Genomic DNA, 25,404 nt, shown 5'->3' with positions numbered 1-25,404 from the left:
GCATGAGAAATTAAGATGTTTTTATTTATTTATTTTTTGAGACAGAGTCTCGCTGTCGCCGAGGCTGGAGTGCAATGGCGCAATCTCAGCTCACTGCAGTCTCCGCCCCCCGGGGTTCACGCCATTCTCCTGCCTCAGCCTCCCGAGTAGCTGGGACTACAGGCGCCTGCCACCTCGCCCGACTAATTTTTGTATTTTTAGTAGAGACGGGGTTTCACTGTGTTAAGCAGGATGGTCTCGATCTCCTGACCTTGTGATCCGCCCACCTCGGCCTCCCAAAGTGCTGGGATTACAGGCGTGAGCCACCGCGCCCGGCCTAAGATGTTTTTACATTAAGAAGAAGTTGTAAAAAATACTGATTTGGAATCTCTGTAAGTGACTTCTGTTTTTTTGTAGTCACCTAGGCTGTGTGGAATACAATGTGGTTAGAATCTTTTAAACTAAAATAACTCAGTATGTTGTTTATTAAACTTTCTAGGGAAATGGGCAGATTACTCTGAATATTCCCTTTCCTTCTTTTTTTCTTTTTATCTTAAAAAGGAGTAAACTGCATGGATGACTTGAAGTGGCGAGTTGGTATTTATTATTTGAATAAACAGTAAAAATATTTTGGACATAGTGTGAAAATCCTTATTTAAGTAATTAGGGCAGAATTCTTGTCAATTAAAAAAAAATCTCAATGGCAAAGTAGAGCTGTAAAGAAGTTAGGAATAATAACTACATTCAAGATGAAAAATGAACAGCTGTAAAGATTCCTTGAAGGCTAAGATCTACCCAAAACTGAGGTTCCACCAAAGGAAGAATTCAAGAATGGACAAGGTATTTTTTCTATAACAGGATGAATAAATGTGATAAACTTACCAAGAGAAGCCTACCAAGCACAGGCCTCCTAGATATTAGGCTTATCTGTACAGGGCTTTATACATGCAGATAAGTACTATATTTTCTTAAATTGATTTCTAAGAGTTATGATTAACAAAAGCCTCTTACAGCTATATACTAAAACGTGGTCCAAGTTAGGAAGATAGTTAAGCTCCTGGACCTGGTGTTTTACCCTTTGTTTTTTAGTCTCAGCTTTTCCTTATCAGCTCATCACTCATCATGTTTTTTCCATCTAAAGAAAGCCCACCTTTAACCTGCAGAAAACACTGGTAATGCCTTTGGAGAAAATAACAGAGGCATTTCCCATCCCCAGAGTAGTGAAAGACAGCGTGTATTCTCAGAATGTGCCCGCTCCACCCTCCTGTTACCCATGCTGGCTCTTATTCTGTGCAGTGTGGCTTCCTGCTGTGGTGCATGGCTCCGAGCCCTTCTAACGGGGCTGAACTGCTCTACAAGCGCATCATCCGTCCTTTCTTCCTGAAGCACGAGTCCCAGGTGGACAATGTGGTCAAGGACCTTAAAGACAAGGCCAAAGAGACTGCAGATGCCATCACTAAAGAAGGTAAGACTCAGGAACAACATGGCCCCACATGTGAGAGGAGATGTGACACACTGGGCTCAAGTAACAGGCTTCCTGGCCTTCTTGTCTTATCAGCACCCCTCAGCCAAATGCCAAGGTTACTCTGGGATTTCTTTACAAAGTCTTTGCCTATTGAGAACACTTACAGTTCTCGACTTTTCCCAAGACTCTTCTTCCATGCCACATTTAATGTAGCCTTCAGTCAGAACATTAGGAAAAATGACTTTCCTTGGTAGGCAGCGATTTTAGAGAATCATCTATATTGATATGCAAGTACATCTCTTCTAATTGTTTATTTAATTGTTTTGCATTATACTTAATTATATAGGTAGTTTTAAATAAATGGAGAAAGCACCTTTCAAAAGCTGTACTAGCAGGAAAAATTCCATCAAGCATTTACATAGTAAATTTCTATAATTTTACAAAAAATTCTTGATCTTTACTTGAACTGTACATGAGGGAAAAAAGCCCCCTCAGGTACGTGTTCTCTCCACTTGCAGAAGCAAACTAAAGGACCTAAAACTAGAGACAAGCCTGGGATGCCAAAAAGGGGGAGGAGAAATGATAAAGAGCCATTCATGAATTCCATGTCTACTCTAATACACTTGTCTAATCACCCTCACACAATAAATATTTAGGGCAAACTACCACTCTTTAGAAAAAGTACAACCTCAAAAGCTATAATTCTGAATTGTAACGTATCGAATACCTTGGACTGCTGGATGCCAAGACAATACTTGGGGTTATCTATGACGTTTGAACAGGTAAATATGTTAGGGGAATTCTCTAGGACTGTACACTCTCTGGCCTTTTGAATGAAGCATAGGCAGCCTTCTCTGCTATCCTCCAGGCAGTGTAATAGTCAAGGAAAAGGGCAATAGTATTGGATCACTCCTTAGACACTAACCAGCTGGGGAAAGAGTTAATTGGCCAGTCTCCTCCTTAGAATGGTTTGAACCAAGTGGAGAGGCCATGTCGCTGAAGGGGAAAGGGTAGCCCTCATACCCACAGTCACTATAAATATCCAGTAGACAGGAAGATGGCTTCGGGCAGTGGCTGGATGGAAGTAGAGTGGAGATACCCAGGTCTGGAATGAAGTCATCTTCTACAAAGTCTTCCTTCACTGAGACCATGAATTCTGGGTGATCATTCTGTAAGAGGCTGAGAGGTGCTTCCTTGATTTTCACTACCACATTAGCTTGGCTCTCTGTCTCAGACTACGGGCTTGGCATATATGTAGTCAAAATTAATTAGTTCATTAATAGCTTCAAGCTTGGCTGATAATGTCCCCACTGACAGAGTAATGGAGGCTGGTTAGGAATTGGGTCCTTCTGAGTAGACCTCTGGGAGCTGCTCTAGGCTGGCAGACTCTGGGGAAAGAACACTACTGGGTCTAAGTTGTCCAGAATGCCCAACAGGATATCATACTGGGAAGGTAGTTGATGTTTACTTCCAACCCCACCACAACTAACTTCTACCCTCATCTGCCTAGTTAGGGATGTCAAGCATCAAATAGATGGAATTATCTTGGTTTTCGCCTCCTCTTCAGTAACCAGAGCATCCATCCCGAAGTGCTGTCTTCACTCATGGTTCTCAACTACGAGTCCATGCATTTTCTCTTGTAAAAGCTGATTTCCTAGCAAAAGTTTTTGGTTCTGTTCTAAATCTACCACTTGCTGTTTCAGGTCACTCATTTGAGCTTGCTTTCTGTCTCTGGCGGTTTGAGCTGCTAACCCTGTTTTTCAGTTTCCTCCTCAGTGCCTTCTCCTTGAGGCTCCCCACCCCCACAGCACTCACCATCTCCTGGCTGGCTTCTCTCTGGGCTGGCACCATGAGCAGCAGGGCCTAGCTGGCCAAGGCTGTAGCAGCAGGCTGACCAGACAGAAGCAGTACTTTGGAGGCCCTGACGGCCAGCCTAATTCAGTTCAGGTTGATCGGTTCAGTATGCTGTTCAGTTTTTGTTATGGGTACAAAAGAATGTCCACTCTCAGCTCTGATTAATTCACTCAATAAATATTTATTTATTGAGGTGTTTAATATGTGCCAAGCATGTTCATAACACTGGCAGTGAACCAGCAAACCAGAGACCATACTCCTTGAATTCATGAAGCTTACAGTCTAGTTGATAGGCAGTAAAATTGAAAATTAGATGGTATATTTACCAGATAATATAGGGAAAAAATAAAGCAAGTAGAAAGATGCGGGGGCCAAGGACTGGAGGGATGGTTATGATTTTAAATAGAGACATTTAGGAAATCTTTACCAGAAGGCTCTACTGAATCAGACTCAATAGTAGTAAAGGAATCAGGAACAGTGACTCAGCCTATAATCCCAACATTTTGGGAGGCCAAGGCAGGAGATCACTTGAGGCCAGGAGTTTGAGACCAGCTTGTTTGTGATGGGGTCTCCTATGGAGACCTGCTCTCTACAAAAATTAAAAAATTAGCTGGACATTGTAACGCAAGCCTGTGGTCCCAGCTACTCAGGAGGCTGAGGCAGGAGGATCACTTGGGCCCAGGTAGTCAAGGCTGCAAGTGAGCTGTGCCACTCTAGCCTGGGTTACAAAGCAAAACGCTATTCCCCTAAAAAAAAAAAATAGAGAGGGAGAAAATGGTAGAAGGAACCATGGGGAATCATACTCCAGAATGAGCTGCATATACAGAAGTCCTGAGGTGGGAGCAACAGAAGAAGTGATCTAGAGGGGTGCAGGAGGAAACGAGGTGGGAGAGGTTGCCAGTGGAGGCTGGAAGACATATCACATAATGCCTTATAGACCGTAAAGGTTTCGCTTCTACTCTGTGTGAGATGTGGAGGCATTGGGGCATTTTAACCACAGGAGCAAAATGAGCAAAATGATCTGTTCTGTGTTTTAACAAGATGCCTGTGGCCAATGTATTAGGAACAGACTGAATGGGGATAAGGCAGGAAATTGGGAGAACAGTTAAAAGGTTCTTGCAGTGATCTGGCTGGAGGTGATGATGGTGGCTTGGTTCCTTGTGTAGTGGTAGGGGGTAAGAAGTATCAGACTCTTGATATATTTCAAAGTTAGAAGTAATGGGATTTGCTTATGGATTGGGCATGGGTCAGAGGGGTTAAGGACAAGGACGAGCTTTTTAGCCTGAACAAATGGAAGGATAAAATTGCCACTGAGCTGGAGAAGACTGGGTAGAAGAGGTTTTGTTGGGTTGGGAGGTTGTGGTGGGTGGGGGGATATGGAATTCAGTCCTGGACATTTGTTTGAGGTGTCTGTTAGATACCTACAAGGATTAGTCAAATAGCTAGTTGGATACAGGTGTCAAGAGTTCAAGAAACAGGTCTGGACTGGAGATATAAATTTGGGGGCCACAAGCTTATAAATATTAAGCATGAGACTAGATGAGATCACGAAGGTAGTGTAGTTAGGAAACAGGAGGTCCAAAGACTGAACGCTGGGGAGTCTAAGGTTTAGAGACCAGAGAAATGAGAAGCAACCGGCAAAGCAGACTGATTAAGGAGTGGCCAATTGAGGTAGCAAGAAAACCATGAGTGTGTGGTATCCTTGGGGCCAAGAACAGAAAGTGTTTCTTTCAAAGAGGAGAAGTGATCTGTGATGTTACATGCTGTCGACAGGTCAAGTAAGATAAGGACTGAGAACTGAGCAGATTTAGCAATGAGGAAGGTACTAGTGATTTTGATAACACAGATTTTGTGGAGTAGTATCAAACTCCTGATTGCAATGGATTTGAGAGAATGAGAGAAAAGGGATGAGAGAATATAGATCTTTCTTTTGATAAATTTCCTGTAAAGGGGAGCAGAAGAATGGGGCTATAACTGGAAGAAGGAATTAGGGTCCTGAAATTTTAAAAGTTTTTTTCTTAAGGTAGGAGAAACAAGGCCTGTTTGAAAATTAATGAGAATAATTCAACAGAGCAAAAAATGATGATAGGAGTGAGAGGGTGAATTGTTGGAGCTCTGTCCTTGACCAGTGAAGGATCCAGTGTACAGTAGAGGGATTGGTCAGAAGAGCTAGAGGTTTATGGTAACAGCAGGGAAATCAGGGTTTATGGTATGCTGTGAGCACATGTGACTATGGGAGCCTACAGAAGTGACTTTCTAATTGTTTCAAATTTCTCAGTAAAGTAGGAAGAAAGAAGGCCAATTGAGAGAGGATGGGGAAGGAGACAATGGAAAGAGAAGGTATGAAATAGTTGCAAAGGAGAGGGACTGCTCAACTTTTTCTGTAAAGGGCCAGATAACAAATGTTTTAAGTTTCGTGAGCTATCATGTCTCTGTTACAGCTACTCTCCTCTGCCACTGTAGTGTGAAAACAGCCATGGACACTACATAAGCGAGTGTGGCTGCAGCGTGCTGGCCCTTCTAGGACAGTCAGAGAGTAAATGGACTGTCAGGCAGTGTTAAAGGCATGCTTGACATTTGTGTTCATGAATTTATAGTGAAACCAGTTCTTGTTTATGTTTTTCTCCAGCCATACTCAGCTACATGGGTATAGCTGCAGAGTAGGTGGAGAGTTGTGTCAAGGTTGTGATTTCCAGCAAGAACTATGAAGTGAGGGTGGGACTGTGGAGTGGTTAATGCTTGACAATGGAATTTAACCTGAATAAGGTGGGAAGTGGTGGTGGGAGAACTCTGAATCAGGATAATAGCGGGAATAGTCCACCATCATCTACAATGAGCAAAAAAGGGGGGTGGGGAGTGCACTACAAAGATAAAAGGTGATAGTGGGTGAGGGGGATGCTTGATACAAGATTATGGAGAGACTGCAGTATTGGTACTAACAGGGATCCTGGGAGTCAGTGCCATATGTAGGGTGGAACGTAAGGGTTATTGGAGGGGAGGAACTAAGAGGTCAGGATATTAGGTCAGGTATGTCTACATGGATATTAAAATCATCAATAATTAAAATAGGAGTAGTAGGTCAAGTGCAGTGCTCACACCTGTAATCCCAGAGCTTTGAGAGGTCAAGGTAGGTGGATTGCTTGAGCTCAGGTGTTTGAGACCAGCCTGAGTAACATGGTGAAAACCAATCTCTACAAAAAAACAAAAATTAGCCAGATGTGGTGATGCGTACCAGTAGTCCCAGCTACTCAAGAGGCTGAGATGGGAGGATCACCTGAGCCTGGGAGGTTGAGGCTGCAGTGAGCTGAGATGGTATCACTGCACTCCAGCCTGGGTGACAGAGTGAGATCCTGTCTCTAAATAAATAAATAAATAAATAATAGGAGTAGTGTTAGAAAGGAACATTAAGTTAGGAGCTAAAATCTTCAAGAAATAAGGCCGAGCAACCCAAGAGTCAGGGATGACAGGGAAAAGGAAGGCTACTCAGTGATATAATCTGATGACATGAGATTCTGAAAGTGGCAATGAAGAACAAAAACAACACCGACCAGATCCATTTGTACTAGGGTCATGAGAGGAAAGAAACAGCCACCACTGGAGAAAGCAGTGTCTTCAGGGCACAGCCAGCTTTCTCTAAGAGCAAGAAGGTAAAGGAAACATTTGGAGGAATGGGTGAGGATACAGATCTTGAGTTCCAGAGGGACTCAAGGATTTTAGAAATTGGAGAAAGGTTTTTGTGTTTTTTTAGAGCTCTGTGGTAGTTAAACATGGGAGTTGTGAGGTAGCCTGACCATGGGGAAGTAAAATCCCAAGACAGTTCTCCAGCAGCACTGATGCCCCAGAGGTGGTATGTTCCTCATTTCTCTCTCACAGACCTCTCTTCTCTGGACTCCTACTTTTGGGCGTACAAATCCAGTCTACTTCAATATGTTTTAGGTATTTTTTAACTTGTAGCCTTAACCTCCTCCCACTTTAGGATTGCCAGCTTTTTTTTTTTTTTTTGAAACAAGAGTCTCACTCCGTTGACCAGGCTGGAGTGCAGTGGCATGATCTCGGCTCACTGCAGCCTCCACCTTCTAGGTTCAAGGGATTCTCCTGCCTCAGCCTCCCAAGTAGCTGTGATTACAGGTGTAGGCCACCACGCCCAGCTGATATTTGTATTTTTAGTACAGACACGGTTATGCCATGTTGGCCAGGCTGGTTTCAAACTCCTGGCCTCAAGTGATCCACCCACCTCGGCCTCTCAAAGTGCTGGGATTACAGGTGTGAGCCACCACGCCCGGCCAGGATTACCAGCTTCTTTTTAAGAGCTTTCTTTTCTTCTCCCTTCCCTTAGCCTAATCAGCAACCTGTGGTGATGTCATTTCTGTCTACTTCACCCACATTCCTTAGCCTCTTGGTTCTCTTAGATATCAATACTTAAAATCCAATCTTACTTTGGTATGACACATTTCTAAATAGGGGCAAGAGAATTAAAATAAGTTAGGAGGAATTTACGTGCTGACACATTTTAGACTTTTCTCAAAGCTTTTGGATTAACTAGGAATTTTTACAAAGGGTTATTAGTTAAGGGAAGGACTACATTTTCTCCTTTGCTATGAACTTGGTTCAGTAATTTTAACAGAGCAAAGGGAGAACAGCTGTCAGGCAGCTGGTGGACAAGAAGGGACTCCTTGGCTCTCATCACTAAGACTCTGGGCTCCATCAAGAGCAGCTGCAGATTGTAAAATCTCTCTCACAGGGGGCCCTGGAGCTTCTAGACAACCCCTTTCCCCTCCATCTCTCACACTGCACTGGTTCTTATAGCACATTCCCTGCCACTTGGTAATTAGAAAGTGGAAGGCTTGGTCTCCTGCAGATGTAAGAAAATATATTTTTCTTTTTTTTCTATAGAGATGGGCTCTCACTGTGTTTTGGCCAGGGTGATCTCAAACTCCTGGCTTCAAGGAATACTCCTACCTCAGCCTCTCAATGCTCTGGGATTACAGACATGAGCCACCACACCTGGACAGAATGTTTTCTTGATCAATGTAGTGTCTTGTCACCAACTCAAAGACTTAGAGCAAACTCTTCTCATCATAGGACAGAATGGTGGCACAATAAGAGTATAAATATAGATTTTAAAAACAATTTAGTATAACAACAATTTATATAGCATTCATGTTGCATTAGGTATTTTAACTAGAGATGGGCTTTTAAAATTTTTTAAAAATAGAGGTGGGGGGTGGGGGTCTCACTATTCATATTGGCCAGGCTGGTCTCAAATTCCTGGCCTCAAGTGATCTTCCCACCTCAGCCTCCCACAGTGCTGGGATTACAGGCATGAGTCATTATGCCTGGCTGAGATTTAAAGTATATGGAAGAGGCCGGGCGCGGTGGCTTACGCCTGTAATCCCAGCACTTTGGGAGGCAGAGGCAGGCAGATCACGAGGTCAGGAGATCGAGACCATCCTCGCTAACACGGTGAAACCCCATCTCTACTAAAAATACAAAAAAAATTAGCTGGGCGTGGTGGCGGGTGCCTGTAGTCTCAGCTACTCGGGAGGCTAAGGCAGGAGAATGGCATGAACTCGGGAGGCAGAGCCTGCAGTGAGCCGAGATCGCGCCACTGCGCCTGAGACTCCATCTCAAAAAAAAAAAAATAAATAAATAAAGTATATGGAAGCACATAGGTTATATGGAAATACTATGTATGCCATTCTATTTAAGGGCTTGAGCACTCACAGATTTTGGTATCTGTAGGGTTCCTGGAACTAATCTCCTCTCCTGCACCCCCCACAACCCCCCCCCAAACACATATATCAAGGGATGACTGTATTTCTAGTGCTGGGAATGAGGACTTCTCTGATTTGTCACCATGGGATAAATATGATGACCTAGTTGTCATCAGATTGATAATATATTGATAAGTTAAATCTTACAGGCAAGCACACAGATACAAACTAGAATTTGAACACTACTCTTAAGGAATCTCTGCTTCTTTTAATGCTTAAAGGAGAACAGAGGGCAGACAGGTTAGGTGACACTGTCATAAGGGGCTAGGCTAGATGACCTTCAAGTATTTTGCTCAAGTATTTAGGATTTGTGCTCTAAGAGGTACCTTCTCCATTTCCTGGAAACCCTCTTAGCCCAGACCACAAACCCCAACATGATCGCACCTGAACATGAGTCATCCAAGTTTTGTTATCTAGTAGCTACATCAGACACAAAGCTTGCATTCCAAAGAGCTTTGATGTATTTTTCTTTCCCTCCTAACAGCCAAGAAAGCCACCGTGAATTTACTGGGTGAAGAAAAGAAGAGCACCTAAACCAGACTGGATGGAAACTTCCTGCCCTCTCTGTACCTTCCTACTAGAGCTTGATGTTATATTAGGGACTGTGGTATAATTATTTTAATAATGTTGCGTTGGAAACAATTTTGATATATTAAAGATTGGAATGTGTTGTAAGTTTCTTTGCTTACTTTTACTGTCTATATACATAGGGAGCACTTTAAACTTAATGCAATGGGCAGTGTCCAAGTTTTTGGAAAATGTATTTTGCCTCTGGGTAGGAAAAGATGTATGTTACTATCCATCTATCTTGCAGGAAATATAAACTTAAAATAAAATTATATACCCCACAGGCTGTGTACTTTGCTGGGCTCTCCCTGCATGCATTTTCTCTGTAGTTACACTTAGGATAATCTTTATGGTTCTACTTCCTGTAATGTACAATTTTATATAATTCTGAAATGTTTTTAATGTATTTGTGCACATGTACATATGGAAATGTTACTGTCTGACTACAACATGCATCATGCTCATGGGGAGGGAGCAGGGGAAGGTTGTATGTGTCATAACTTCTGTACAGTAAGACCACCTGCCCAAAGCTGGAGGAACCATTGTGTTGGTGTGGTCTACTAAATAATACTTTAGGAAATATGTGATTAATATGCAAATGAACAAAGTGAGAAATGAAATCGAATGGAGATTGGCCTGGTTGTTTCCCTAGTACATGGCATATGAATACCAGGATAGCTTTATAAAGCAGTTAGTCACTCTAGTGATAAATCAGGAAATTTACACAAACACACACACACACACACACACACACACACGAGTAACCTGTAACTCTCAATTCCTTGAAAAACTAGTAATACTGTCTTATCTGCTATAAACTTTACATATTTGTCTATTGTCAAGATGCCACAATGGAAACCATTTCTGGTTTTATCTTCAAAGCAGAGAAACATGTTGATTTAGTCTTCTTTCCCAATCTTCTTTTTTAAACCAGTTTAAGGAACTTCTGGAGATTTGTCCACCTCTGATTACATGTATGTTCTTGTTTATATAATTAGCAACAACATGCTAATGACGACACATAGCTCTAAGAGCAATTCTGGGAGAATGAAAGGAAGTATAAAGTAACCCATAATCTGCTTGGCAATAGTTAAGTCAATCTACAGTTTTTCTCTGGCCTTTAAGGTCAAACACAAGAGGCTTCCCTAGTTTACAAGTCAGAGTCACTTGTAGTCCATTTAAATGCCCTCATCCGTATTCTTTGTGTTGATAAACTGCACATGACTACATAGTAAGTACAGAACAATAAAGTTAAAATGGATGTCTCCATTGACCTGCCAAATTGTTATGGAGAGCAATTTGTCTGGACTAGAAAATCTGAGTTTTACACCATACTGTTAAGAGTCCTTTTGAATTAAACTAGACTAAAACAAGTGTAAAACTAAACTAACAAGATTAAATATCCAGCCAGTACAGTATTTTTTAAGGCAAATAAAGATGATTAGCTCACCTTGAGATAACAATCAGGTAAGATCATAACGATGTCTCATGATGTAAAAAATATTAAAGATATCAATACTAAGTGACAGTATCACTCTAATGTAATATGGATCACAGCATTTATTTTGGGGAGGAAAACAGCGGTGATTACCGGCATTCTATTAAACTTAAAACTTTGTAGAAAGCAAACAAAATTGTTCTTGGGAGAAAATCAACTTTTAGATTAAAAAAAATTTTTTTAAGTATCTAGGAGTATTTAAATCCTTTTCTCATAAATAAAAGTACAATTTTCTTGGTGGCAGAATGAAAATTAGCAACTTCTAGCACATAGACTATATAATCAGATTGATAGCATACAGAATATATTATCAGACAAGATGAGGAGGTATAAAAGTTACTATTGCTCATAATGACTTACAGGCTAAAATTAGTTTTAAAATACTATATTAAATTCTGAATGCAATGTTTTTTGTTCCCTTGAGACCGAAATTTAAGTTAACTGTTGTTGGCAGTCTAAGTGTAAATGTTAATAGCAGGAGAAGTTACGAACTGAGCAGTTCTGCCACATGATTTCCCAAATGAAATACTGCCTTGGCTAGAGTTTGAAAAACTAATTGAGCCTGTGTCTGGCTAGAAAACAAGCGTTTATTTGAATGTGAATAGTGTTTCAAAGGTATGTAGTTACAGAATTCCTACCAAACAGCTTAAATTCTTCAAGAAAGAATTCCTGCAGCAGTTATTCCCTTACCTGAAGGGTTCAATCATTTGGATCAACAACTGCTACTCTGGGGAAAAAAAAAAAAAAGAGTCCTCTACTCACAGCTGAAGAAAATGAGCACACCCTTCACACTGTTATCACCTATCCTGAAGATGTGATACACTGAATGGAAATAGATGTAAATAAAATTGAGTTCTCATTTAACTGTTATATTTCATTTTATTTTGTGGGGCTTTTTTCCTAACCCAGAATTATTTAAGCAAAGTTTTAAGTAAATACAGATAAATGAGCCACAAACACTGCTCTTTATTAACTCTATTCCTCACATGGTTTGTAGTTTTCTCCTGGTGGTTCTTGCCTGCCAGAGGAAAAGACTTGCCCTAAAGAAAACATACCAACTCAAAAAGTTTCTACCAATAATTAGCACTACATTTAAAGGAAACCGAATCCACTGGTTTTTATCTGTGTATTGCATTACACACAAAGAAGTCTCCTATGACTTAAGATAGTGTACTGAATGCATCTTGATGTAATAAACTTTTTTTTTTTTTTTGAGAAGGAGTCTTGCTCTGTTACCCAGGCTGGAGTGCAGTGGCACGATCTCAGCCGCCTCCTGGGTTCACACCATTCTCCTGCCTCAGCCTCCCAGGTAGCTGGGACTACAGGCACCCGCCGCCACGCCTGGCTACTGTTTTGTATTTTTTAGTAGAGACGGGGTTTCACCACGTTAGCCAGGATGGTCTCGATCTCCTGACCTCATGATCCGCCCGCCTCGGCCTCCCAAAGTGCTGGGATTACGGGCGTGAGCCACAGCGCCTGGCCTTGATGTAGTAAACTTTTTACATGTGCCTCCAAATTATGCTGTACTTGTTTTCAGAAGAGATAAAAAAAAAAAAGGAGTACTTGAGAATTTTGATAAAAATACCCACTTCTGGCCTAGCGGACCTGTAAATCCCAGCACTTTGGGATGCCGAGGTGGGCGGATTGCTTGAGTGCATGAGTTCAAGACTAGCCTGGGCCACATGGTGAGACCCTGCCTCTACAAAAAATACAAAAAAATTAGCTGGGTGTGGTGAAGCATACCCATAGTCCCAGCTACTCAGGAGGCTGAGGTGGGAGGACTTGAGCCCGGGAGGTCAAGGCTGCAGTGAGCCAAGATGGTGCCAGTGTGCTCCAGCCTGGGCGACAGGGCCAGACCCTGCCTCAAAAAAAACAAAAAACAAAAACAAAACGTACTTCTGAAGGTATGCGTTGGTCTGCACGGTCTCCTACATCTGCTTTTTGATGTCTGCATGTCTAGAATTATGGTGTTTAGAATAACACAGGTACAATTCAGATCTTTACCCATCAAAGATTACAGTTCTATATAGCATGGCTGGAAAGTAAACAGATTTGAGGATATTAAAAGTTTTCCTGGCTCACTGCTAGAACATTAACTCTTAAAATCTTACAATATACATACTTAGGAGTTTCCTTGGTTAGATCGATGCTTCCCAAAAACTTTGGTGTGGGCCAGATGCGGTGGCTCACGCCTGTAATCCCAGCACTTTGGGAGGCCAAGGTGGGTGAATCACCTGAGGTCAGGAGTTCGAGACCAGCCTGGCCAACATAGTGAAACCCTGTCTCTCCTAAATACAAAAAATTAGCCGGGTGTGGTGGTGCATTCCTGTAATCCCAGCTACTTGGGAGGCTGAGGCAGGAGAATGGCTTGAACCCAGGAGGCAGAGGTTGCAGTGAGCCAAGATCACGCCATTTGCACATTAGCCTGGGAAACTCCATCTCAAAAAAAAAAAAAAAAAAAACAAACTGGTGTGCATCAGAACTGATGGAGGATGGGGGTGGAGAGGAGTGTTGTTAAAAAAGATTACTGTCCTCTAAGATTCTGATTCAGGAAGTCTGGGGTGCGGCTGAAAGTTTTGCATTTTTAAACAGCCCAGGCAATGTTGGGTCCAGGAACTGCACTTTGAGATAAAACCACTGGGTTAGGTAAATGGTATCTTTGTATCTTAATACACAGAGGTTTTCAGACCTGGCTGCACACTGGAATCATCTGAGGACGTTTTCAATAATATTGATCTCTGCCTCCACTAACAAAGGGCTGATTTAATTAGTCTACCATGGTACCCAGGTGCCAGTATGCTTTAACAACTCTGTAGGTGATCCTAGTATGGAGCCAGGGTTGAGACCCACTGGTAGAGACTAGTAATGAGGACAAGACTCTTCTTTTGTTAGCCAGGCTGGTCTCAAACTCCTGGGCTTTCAAGTGATCCACCTGCCTTGGCCTCCCCAAGTGCTGGGATTACAAGCATGAGCCACCATATCCTGCCACTCTGAACTTTTCTGGTTTTTTGTTTTTTGAGACAAGGACTCACTCTGTCACCCATGCTAGAGTGCAGTGGCGTGATCACAACTCTCTGCAGCCTCAATCTCCTGGGCTCAAGTGATTCTCCTGCCTCAGCCTCCAGAGTAGCTAGAACTACAGGTATGTGCCACCAGGCCCATCTAATTTTTTATTCTTTTTGTAGAGAGGGAGTCTCCCTATGTTGCCCAGGCTGGTCTTGAAGTCCTGGGCTCTAGTGATCTTCTTCCCTCAGCCTCCCAAAGTGCTGAGATTACAGGTGTGAGCCATAGCACCCAGGCCAGATCTCAACTTATAATCAACCTTTTGGTCCTTCTATCTTAAAAACCAGCAACCAAAACAAAGCTACTTAACATGATAGGGATCAAAATAAAAACAGAAGGAAAGAAAAGGAACTTGGAAACAATAAGACTACAAATCTCACCTTCTGAGAAATAAATTACATCCATGAATGGAGAATAGAATGCTAGAAAAATGAAATATGCAGATGGCAAGAGCTTAAAGAAGTTAAAAAGAAGGCCGGGCGCAGTGGCTCATGCCTGTAATCCCAGCACTTTGGGAGGTCCAGGCAGGGGGATCACCTGAGGTCAGGAGTTCGAGACCTGCCTGACCAACATGGAGAAACCCCGTCTCTACTAAAAATACAAAAATTACCCAGGCTTGGTGCCGCATGCCTGTAATCCTAGCTACTCGGGAGGCTGAGGCAGGAGAATCACCTCAACCCAGGAGGCAGAGGTTGCGGTGAGCTGAGATTGGGCCACTGCACTCCAGCCTGGGTGACGGTGTGAAACACCACCAAAAAAAAAAAAAAAAAAAAAAGAATAGGAAAGGTTGGAAAATAAAGCTGAGCAAATCTAAGAAGTAGAATATAAAGGCAAAAAAAAAAAAAAAAAAAGAAAACCTGAGGATCAGACCAGCAGGTCTAATATTCAAATAAAGAGTACCAAGAAAGGTCAGAAAGAGGAGAAAAATCATCAACGAAAATTTCAAAAAACTTTCCCAGAGCCGAAAACACAAGTTCGCAGACTGAAAGCCCACTTAGCTGCCCAGCACGATGGGAAAAAAAAAAAAAAAAAAAAAAAAAAAAAAGACCCACACAAAGCACACAACTGTGATATTTCAGAATACTGGAACCAGGATCATGATAGTAAACCAGAATGGCTACAACTTCCCTTCAGCTGCAAGAGGTGAGAAGACCAAAAAGCAATTCCCTTGAATTCCTTAAACAAAATGACTTCCAAGGGTAATTCTATATCCAGCCAAACAATGTAAGGGTAGAATGATGAAATTTTCAAATATGCAAGGTCTAAGAACATTTACCTCTCTTGCACTTTTCTTGGGAAGATCCTGAGAACAAGATATACAAAACAAAACAGTAACATAAAACAGGAATACACGTGATACACAACAGAGGATCCCCAAAACAGCAAAGCAGTGGCTTGAGTCACTCCAGACAATGGTGAAAACCCAGAGTGAAGCTGTGCACTAGGTCTAAAGGGTAAGAGATCAGAGCCAGGCAAAGGACTCCAGAAAAGATTTTAAAATGATGAGGCTGGGCACAATGGCTCACACCTAATCCCAGCACTTTGGGAGGCCAAGGTGTGAAGATCACTTGAGGCCAGGAGTTTGAGACCAGCCTGGCCAACACAGCGAAACTCCATCTCTACTAAAAATACAAAAATTAGCTGGGCATGGTAGCACATGGCTGTAATCCCAGCTACTGGGGAGGCTGAGGCAGAAGAATCCCTTGAACCCGGGAGGCAGAGGTTGCAGTGGGCTGAGATTGTGCCACTGCACTCCAGCCTGGGCAACAAGAACAAGACTCCGTCTCAAAAAAAAAAAAAAAAAAAAAAGAATCATTTGGGGATCTCATTAAACACATCTGACTTCTGGGCTGGGGCCAGAGATACTGCATTTTTCACAATCTTTCACCAGAGGCCAGTGCTGCTGGTCCTTCAACCATACTTTTAGTAGCAAATGTACTACACGGCTGAGCTGTGAACAGAATGTATAATAATGTAAACTCTGAATAGTGGTTAAATTATGAAATATATTGGTAGGCTAGGAAGATAGGAAATATGCAAGCATATGGTAGAGACGAAAAACTAAATCCTCTTCTTCTACAGATGGAGGTTAATGCCTAAAACAGAAACACACTATTAAAACTAGCTGGCTTTTAAAATTATATATAATTCTGATAAGATTCCTTAAGAAGTGAGTAGAGGATGTGAACACATTTCATAAATACAAAAAGCACTTCAACATCTACATAAATACTCAACTGTCTCATTAAGATTCCCTTTTTCAGCTAGGTGTGGTGGCATGTACCTCTAGTCCCAACCACTTGAGAGAATTGCTTGAGCCCAGGAATATGAGAACAGCCTGAGTGAGATATCATCTCTTAAAAAAATTTTTTTTCAGATGGAGTTTCACTCTGTCACCCAGGCTGGAGTGCAGTGGCAAAATTTCGGCTCACTGCAACCTCCATTTCTCAGGGTTCAAGTGATTCTCCTGCCTCAGCCTCCCGAGTAGCTGGGATTACAAGCACCCACCACCACGCCTGGCTAATTTTGTATTTTTAGTAGAGACAAGGTTTCACTATGTTGGCCAGGCTGGTCTCGAACTCCTGACTGCAAGTGATCTGCCCGCTTCGGCCTCCCAAAGTGCTGAGATTACAGGCATGTAATCCACACCACACCTGGCCTCTAAAAAAATTTTTTTTAATTACAAACTTTTATACTCAGGAGGCTGAGGTGGGAGGATCACTTGAGGCTGGGAGGTTGAGGCTGCAATGAGCTGTGATTGTGCCACTGCACTTTAGCCTGGGTGAAAAAGAGAGACCTGTCTCAAAAAAAAATTTTGGGCTGTTTTAAAAAGATTACAGTTTTCACTCAATTGGCAAAAAAAAAAAAAAAAAAAAAAAAGTTGACTGATTGCACCAATTGCGATAATGTGAAGAAACAGCAATATACTGTTACAGCAATAGTTCTGAAATCTTAGTGTTTTATGTTGTTGCAACAGAACACCAGAGACTGGGTAACTTAAAAAATGAATAGAAATTGGCTGAGCGTGGTGTATCATGAGGTCAAGAGTTCAAGACCAGCCTGGCCAGCATGGTGAAACCCCATCTTTACTAAAAACTACATAAATTAGCCGGATGCAGTGGCAGGCACCTGTAATCCCAGCTACTCGGGAGGCTGAGGCAGGAGAATCACTTGAAACCAGGCGGCAGAGATTGCAGTGAGCTGAGATCACGGCACTGCACACCAGCCTGGGCAATGTGTATTTGGCTCATGATCAGGAGCTGGGAAATCCAAAAGCATGGCACCAGTATATGGCAAGGGTCTTTGATGCTGTGTGATCCCATGGTGGAAGGCGAGAGGACAAAGAAGGTGTGCTGAGGAGAGCAAAAGAAAAATTTGGCTGAACTCCATTTTATAACAAACCCACTCCTGAGATAGTAACATTAATCCATTCCTGAGGGCAGAGCCCCCATGGCCCAATCACCTCCCAAAGGTTCCACCTCTCAATAACATCACAATGGCAATTAAATTTCAACATGCATTTTGGAGGGGACATTCAAAATATAGCACTGACAATCCTTATTGCCCCAAAAGTAAACCATTTCCAGATTTCAACCATCTTTCTGTGACAAATCTTTTCAGTTGGCTACCACAGTACAGTTTTTTTTTTTTTTTTTTTTTTTGAGACAGGGTCCAGCTCTGTTGAGGTGAGTGGAATAGCATGATCACGGCTCACTGCAGTCTCACCTCCAGGGCTCAAGCAATCCTCCCACCTCAGCCTCCCAAGTAGCTAAGACTATAGGCATGTGCCACCATGCCCAGCTAATTCTTTTATTTTCTGTAGAGACAGCCTCACTATGTTGCCCAGGTTGGGCCCGACTTCCTGGACTTCAGTGATCCTTCTGCCTCAGCCTCCCAATGTGCCGGGATTATAGGTGTGAGCCACTGTATCTGGCCCAGTATGCATTCTCAACTACTTTCTTCCTTAGCTGCCTTGGCTGTCAGGACTGAAAAAGCTATGCAGTCACCCCCTCATCTGTGGTTTCACTTCTGTGGTTTCAGTTACCTTGGTCCCAAAACAGGTGAGTATAGCACAATATTTTGAGAGACTGACAATTGCCACATACCTTTTATTATAGTATATTGTTACAACTGTTCTATTTTATTGTTAATCTGTTACTGTGTCCAATTTATAAACTTTATCATAGGTATGTATTAATCCATTCTCACACTGCTATGAAGAAATATCCAAAACTGGGCAATTATAAAGGAAACAGGTTTAATTGACTCACAGTTCCGCATTGCTAGAAAGCCTCAGGAAACTTAAAATCATGGTAGAAAGCAAAGGAGAAGCAGGCACCTTCACAGCACGGCGAGATGGAGTGACTGCAAGCAGGGGAAACGCCAGGCACTTATGAAAACCAACAGATCTCGTAAGACTCACTCATTATCTCAAGAACAGCACAGGGGAAACTGCCCCCATGATCCAATTATCTCCACCTGGTCCCACCCTTAACACATAGGGATTGGGGGATTATAATTCAAGATGAGATTTTGGGTGGGGTCGCAGCCAAACCATATCAAGTATATATAAATAGGCCAAAACATAGTATATGTAGGGTTCAGTACTATCTGCTGTTTCAGGGATCCACTCTTGGAATGTATTCCCCAAGGATAAGGAGGACTGCTGGGTTCACTTTCTCAGCCTCCTTTGCAGCTAGAGATGGACCTGTCACAGTTCTCAACGATGAAACTAAGTGAAAGCCTGCTGGGAGGAATTTTGAGAAATCTCATGCCTATGGTCTCAGCTACTTGGGAGGCTGAGGTGGGAGAACTGCTTGCCAGAAGTGGCTGGCACAGCTACCTTTTCTTCCTGCCTTGCACTCACGTAAATATCAGCCCTTTTAAAAGCAGGAACAATAACCATAAAGGTGTTAGAAATATGTCACGGACAGTAGAGCAGAAAAATACAAAAAAGGCATCACTGAGAGCTAAACCAACAACCACAGCAACCTCACTTGGATTTAACATATGAGGCAAAAATCTGCTGCTTAAATCCCTCATTGGTTTGTTACACAGCAAACACATCCCCTTACTGTTTTGTTACACAGCCAAACACATCCACTTTCTCAAAGAAGGCTGCTCTGAATTATGTTTTACACATACTCCCCTCTTCCCAGGATTTATCTGTAAGTCAAATACATGAACTCTTATACTATTATGTTCACTATAAAACAGAAATTGTTAGAGTTTAAAAAAAAAAAGTCAACAGGCCAGTTAGCTCATGCCTGTAATCCCAGCACTTTGGGAGGTTGAGGCAGGAGCATCACTTCAGCCTGGGAGTTTAAGACCCCGTCTCAATTCAAATAAATAAATACATATCAATCTCCACAACTCTAGGTTTGCTTATTTTACAATCAATAGGAATGTTTGACTGTGAGTAATAAAAACATAAAGAAGGCTGGGCACAGTGGCTCATGCCTGTAATCCCAGCACTTTGGGGAGGCCGAGGCAGGCAGATCACCTGAGGTCGGGAGTTCGAGACCAGCCTGACCAAAATGGAAAAACCCCGTCTCTACTAAAAATACAAAATTAGCCAGGTGTGGTGGCACATGCCTGTAATCCCAGCTACTAGGGAGGCTGAGGCAGAAGAATCTCTTGAACCTGGGATGCAGAGGTTGCGGTGCGCCGATATCGTGCCATTACACTCCAGCCTTGGCAATGAGAGTGAAACTCCGTCTCAAAAACAAACAAACTTAAAAAAAAATGGAATTTAATGAAAATATGAGGTAGCTTGCAGAATTCAAGGAAGAGCTAAACCAGGCCTCAGGAAGAACAGGAATCGGGATAGCTCAAAATCACTACTTTCAGAAACTGCTCTGAAATAAATTCAGGAGCACCAATCCAATTTAATTTCTTGAAGGAAAGTGTACCTCGAGGTGCTAAAGCAGTTAATTTTAGAACTCCCATGAAAATCATATTCTTAAACCTATAAAATAAGCAAATTTAAAGCTTAAAATCCAGGACTTTCCATGTCAAAAAAAAACTGAACGATTCGAGTAACACATTAAAATATGATCTACAGACTGGCTTTTTACAGATTCCCCTGTCCCCCACCCACAAAAGGACCTACCACAGTTTCTTCTAGTTTTAGGCTCACACTATGGAAACTTTCACTACATATTTTATTCTTAATTATCCCTCCTCTCCTAGCATTAGTTCATAAGCAAAAGTTGCAAAAGTCAGTTTCAAATTTTATTTCATTAACTTAAAAGGTGGACAAAATGTTTATTTTAAATCTAACTGAAATTTAACTGAAACAAGTAACTTATTTCAAGTAACTTATTGTACAGCCCACTGTCCATTTAAAAATATTTTCTTCCAAAAAACTGCACTGAAAGACAAAAAAATTATTTTATACGGCATAAAAGCGAGATGCAAACTTCTGATGTAAATTTGTTTCACTGTCAACTCCGATGATAAAGATGAGAGGCACAAGGTTTCACAGTTCAGTTAAATGATGCAAACAAAAAGTTTCTGTTTCCCTCCGATACAAATTAGAAGTCTCCATTCATGTCTCTTACAGTAGTACCACATACTTGATGCTGATACTAGGTTACTTCTTTTTCTTTCCTTTCCCTTTTTTACTTCCCTCTCCTTGTTGAAGACTTTGGTCAGCACCTCCTGTTTTTTGTGTCCTTGTTTTTAGTTTAGGTATCATTTCTGCTGCATACAACATTACTGACTTACCTAGGAACCAGAAGTTAGGCTTAGTGTATAATCTGAGAAATAAGACATAAAAAGTCATCAAATTGAATATCACAAAGTGTAAGAAACTACCACATCAAGAAAACGGAAAATAATTTTTTAAAAAAATCAAAAATCAAATGACTGAAGACACTGACTAGCTCAAGTCGGGGGAAATGTACTGAGAATGAGAATAATGCTGAAAATATTTAAATGAATAAAATCAAAAGGCAAAACACTACGTATGAAACAGAAATTTTGGTCTTGGTCCTAGTAATCAGCTTGAAGATCTAAGCAGTATGTATCCAAATATACCTCAGGTAGAAACAGAGTCAGAATATCATTGTATCTTAAGACACTGAAACACAGGGCTTTCTCAGTCTTACAACAAAAAAACAGTATCATCAAGTTACAAGAGATCTGATGGGTAAGATCAGATGATCTACACTTACATGCATTCCTGCTCTGCACACCTACAACCAGCTACCTTCACCCCCAACAGAACAAGCTCCTCAGCTCTGCTTTCTTTTTACTATCTTACTTGGGTCTTACTGGAAATAGGAAGTGACATGTTCTCACCACAATTTCTACCCCTATTTTATCTACTAGTTAATTACAAGTTTTTGTTTGTTTTTGGTCTTTTGAGATACAATATAGGAAAATGTTAAGGAGAAAAAACATCAGAATATACTGTCACTCCTTAGACACAACTTGAAGCATCTAGCAATACCTACCAATCCTGATGGCTTTTAGTATATAAAAAACAATCAATTTTAGGCTGAGCCCAGTGGGTCATGTCTGTAATCTCAGCTCTTTGGGAGGCTGAGGCAGGAGGATCACTTGTGTCCACCAGTTTGAGACTGGCTTAGGAAACATAGCAAAACCCCATCTCTAGAAAAAATAAAAAATCATGTGTCTATTTTCCCAGCTACTTGAGAAGCTGAGGCGGGAGGGTTGCTTGAGCCCAAGAAGTCAAGACTGCAGTGTGTTGGCCGGGCGCGGTGGCTCACACCTATAATCCCAACACTTTGGGAGGCCAAGGTGGGCAGATCACCTGAAGTCAGGAGTTCGAGACCAGCCTGACCAAGATGGAGAAACTACATCTCTACCAAAAATACAAAATGAGCCGGGTCTGGTGGCTCATGCCTGAAATCTCAGCTACTCAGGAAGCTGAGGCAGGAGAATCACTTGAACCCGGGAGGCGGAGGTTATGGTGAGCCAAGATCACGCCATTGCACTGCAGCCTGGGCAACAAGAGCAAAACTCTGTCTCAAAAAAAAAAAAAGAAAAAAAACTGCAGTGTGCCATAATCGTGCCACCGCAGTCAACCTGGGTGACAGAGTGAGACCTTGTCTTTAAAAATAAAAGTTCAAACATGCTGGCTGGGCATGGTGGCTAACGCCTGTAATCTCAGCATTTTGGGATCTCCCCAAGATGGGAAGATTGCTTGAAGCCAGGAGTTTGAAACTAGCCTGGACAACACAGTGAGACCCTTGTCTCTCTATTTTAAAAAAATCAGGCTGGGGGCAGTGGCTCATGCCTGTAATCCCAGCACTTTGGGAGGCCGAGGTGGGTGGATCACGAGGTCAAGAGATCGAGACCATCCTGGCCAACATGGTGAAACCCCGTCTCTGTCAAAAATACAAAAGTTAGCTGGATGTGGTGGCACATGCCTGTAGTCCCAGCTACTCAGGAGGCTGAGGCAGGAGAATCGCTTGAACCAAGGAGTCGGAGGTTGCAGTGAGCCGAGATCGCGCCACTGTACTCCAGCCAGAGCGAGACTCCATCTCAAAAAAAAAAAAAAAAAAAAATCAAAAAGTTGTCAATTTGTCTGACGATTTCATTATTTTTAAGTAAATTTAATGAAAGAGTTTAATTAAACTGAGGGGGTTATTAAACTGAAACAAAAAATTAATAGCTTTGTTTTAAAAAATTAAAATTTTCAGAGATGAAAATTCAGAAAAATAAACATGTAAACAAAAACTTATCTTCCTAATATTCAGAACATTCTGTTATATTGATGTCTAGTTTTGTTATTGTTTTTCATAAAATAAAACACTAGAGATGATGCAACACTCTTCTATGACCATCAACCCCTGTGTCTCTACTCTCTACCCCGCTCACCATTAGGTGACTACTGTCTTAAGAGTGTTTCCTTACAGAGCATTTCAAAAAAATGCCAATAAGCAACATTACATATGCATCTATCCATAAATAGTAATATTTTGTATTTAAATTTACCTAAGTGGTACCACACTATGCATTATCTCTTGCTTTTTTCAGTCAATATTGCTTTTCAGATTTACTAATGATAGAATCATTAGATATTATAGATATTAAGAGACCTCAAGGACCTCTAGGATCTAAAATGGCAATTAACATCCAAAGATTTAATAATTTTATATTCTTAACCTGGGAGCAATGACAGACTTCCAGAGGTTTATAAAATGTTCACACAACAATTTTTTTGAAAAATGTTTAGTGGGTCTCATTACATTTTCAAAGAGGTCGTTCACCTCAAAGAAATTAGAACTACTGCTTTTCTCCATGAGCAGCAGTCCTGTCTTTAAATTAATCTTCAGAATGCAAATTCTGACTTTTACCTTTCAGTTTTAGAACCTTTTTTGTGTTGTGTAGGAGAAACCTATCCCTGAGCCCCACTGATTCATTTAAAAAAGCTTACGTGATGGGAACTGTACAAGGCAGAGGCTGCCATCTTCCTGTTTTAGCTGGACCCGGACTCTGCCTCTGTATTGGACATCACGATTCCATTCTCTAGAGTACATTTTATTTTTCTAACATAAACGAAACAAAAGAAAAACAGGGCTTAAGAAAGTTATTACATCAATTAGATGAGTATGGAAAATTGTGAAGAACCACGTCATACCTCAAGAAATACGTTAAGTCCAACTGCTGAACATACATCTTGAATCTCTGTAGCTGTAGGATTTTCAACAGCCTGAACAGTTAAAAACATAAACACTAAATATATGTGCTTTAAGTGGACACTGCCATAGTGTTGGGTAAATAATTTCAAATACTATAATCAAACAAGTATCAAAACCCTACGTTTCCTTTTTCATTAAGTACAGACGTTTCTATTGTAATTTTAAAAATTCCTAGGAATAACACTAATGCATAACTGTGTGCCCATCTCCCCTCCAACAGAACATAAACTTCTGAGGGCAGGGGCTTTGTTTTGTTAACCAGTGTATTCCCCAGCACCTATGGTACTCTGAACATGAGTAGGTGCTCAATGATTATTGATTGCTTAAACAATTATACATAGGAACACTTTAGAAAACTGCTAGTATCTCCTAAAGCTGAATATATGCCTTCTCTATGGCCCTGCAATTCCATTCCCAGATGCGTTCTACAAAAAAGCAAAAATATGTTCACTAAAAGACATCTATTTATAATGGCCTCAAACTATTAATAGAAATAATCCAATTTTCCATCCAGATTAAAAAGGATCAGGAGTGGTGGCTCACACCTGTAATCCCAGCACTTTGGGAGGCCAAGGCAGGCAGATCACTTCGGCTCAGGAGTTTGAGACCAGCCTGGGCAACATGGAGAAATCCCATTGCTACAAAAACATACAAAAGTAGCCAGACACGGTGGCGTGTGCCTGTAGATCCAGCTACTCAAAAGGCTGAGGTTGAAGGATGGCTTGAGTCCGGGAGGTGGAGCCTGCAGTGCGCTGAGACTACACCGCCGCACTCTAGCCTGGGTGACAGAGCCAGACCCTGTCTCTTAAAAAAACAAACAAAAAAGAAGGTAGAAAAGACTTTGGCATACTCACACAATGCAATACTATAGAGGAGACAGGGCAGTAGTTTTGAGCAGGGAAATTCTGTCCTCAGCCTCCCTACCCCTACCCACACACAAAAGACATCTAGCAATGCTTGGAGATATTTTTGATTGTCACAACTAGGGGATGGGGGACTGGAGGGGGCTGACCTGTCATCCAGTGGGTAGAGGCCAGGGATACTGCTGAACATCTTAAAATGCACAGAACAACCCCCAACAACAATTATCTAGCTCAAACTGGCAATGGTGCTGCTATTAACAAATCCTGTTGTAGAGCAATGAAAATTCAACTACATTCAAATATGTAGGTAAATCTCATAAGCTTAAAGTTCAGTGAAAAAAAGATACAAAAGTACATAGCAATTCCATTTACAGAAAATTGAAAAATAAGCAAAAGTAATCTATGGTGTTAAAGTCATGACAGTGGTCATCCTGGTATTTCTGAGCATACACGGAGGCGACAGTGACTGAGAGGGAATGCAAAGCAATCTTCCTGGATGCTTGCAGTGTTTTCTTTTTTGAGTGCTTGTTACCATCCAGATGTATTTATCATGTAAGAATTCACTGCATCAAACCTAGGTGTCTTAAATCTGTCATATTACAAAATACAAATGGCACTTTAATAAAACTCAACAGGGCTGAACTTTCTGCAAGTCTTCTTCACATAC

At 41.5% G+C, this 25,404-nt stretch overlaps 2 protein-coding genes and 1 pseudogene across 6 annotated transcripts in view; 1 reads left to right on the top strand and 2 right to left on the bottom strand.

The window, feature by feature from the left end:
- Positions 1-12,001, top strand: part of REEP5 (receptor accessory protein 5) — a 47,139-nt gene extending 35,138 nt beyond the window's left edge. Inside the window, exons 4-5 of the mRNA XM_055298395.2 lie at positions 1,276-1,444; positions 9,557-12,001. Of these exons, the coding sequence (XP_055154370.1) occupies positions 1,276-1,444; positions 9,557-9,606 (219 nt within the window). The 3' untranslated portion in view covers positions 9,607-12,001. The remainder of the gene's footprint in view (positions 1-1,275; positions 1,445-9,556) is intronic.
- The window catches only part of SRP19 (signal recognition particle 19), a 32,640-nt gene that overhangs the window by 5,285 nt on the left and 1,951 nt on the right, over positions 1-25,404 (bottom strand). Inside the window, exons 3-5 of one of the 5 annotated variants that reach the window (XM_055298390.2) lie at positions 23,814-23,885; positions 23,610-23,721; positions 18,296-20,929 (exon numbers count right to left, since the gene is read on the bottom strand). In XM_055298390.2, the coding sequence (XP_055154365.1) occupies positions 20,796-20,929; positions 23,610-23,721; positions 23,814-23,885 (318 nt within the window). In that variant the 3' untranslated portion in view covers positions 18,296-20,795. Of the gene's footprint in view, positions 1-18,295; positions 22,714-23,609; positions 23,722-23,813; positions 23,886-25,404 lie in introns of those variants that run through there. The other 4 variants (XM_055298392.2, XM_063612911.1, XM_055298393.2 and 1 more) reach the window with 4 other exon arrangements.
- Positions 16-9,448, bottom strand: LOC129457631 (uncharacterized; annotated as a pseudogene).

This window comes from Symphalangus syndactylus, chromosome 11 (assembly GCF_028878055.3).
Source record: "Symphalangus syndactylus isolate Jambi chromosome 11, NHGRI_mSymSyn1-v2.1_pri, whole genome shotgun sequence".
Lineage (NCBI taxonomy): Eukaryota > Metazoa > Chordata > Mammalia > Primates > Hylobatidae > Symphalangus > Symphalangus syndactylus.
This window is presented reverse-complemented; position numbering and strand designations above follow the sequence as displayed.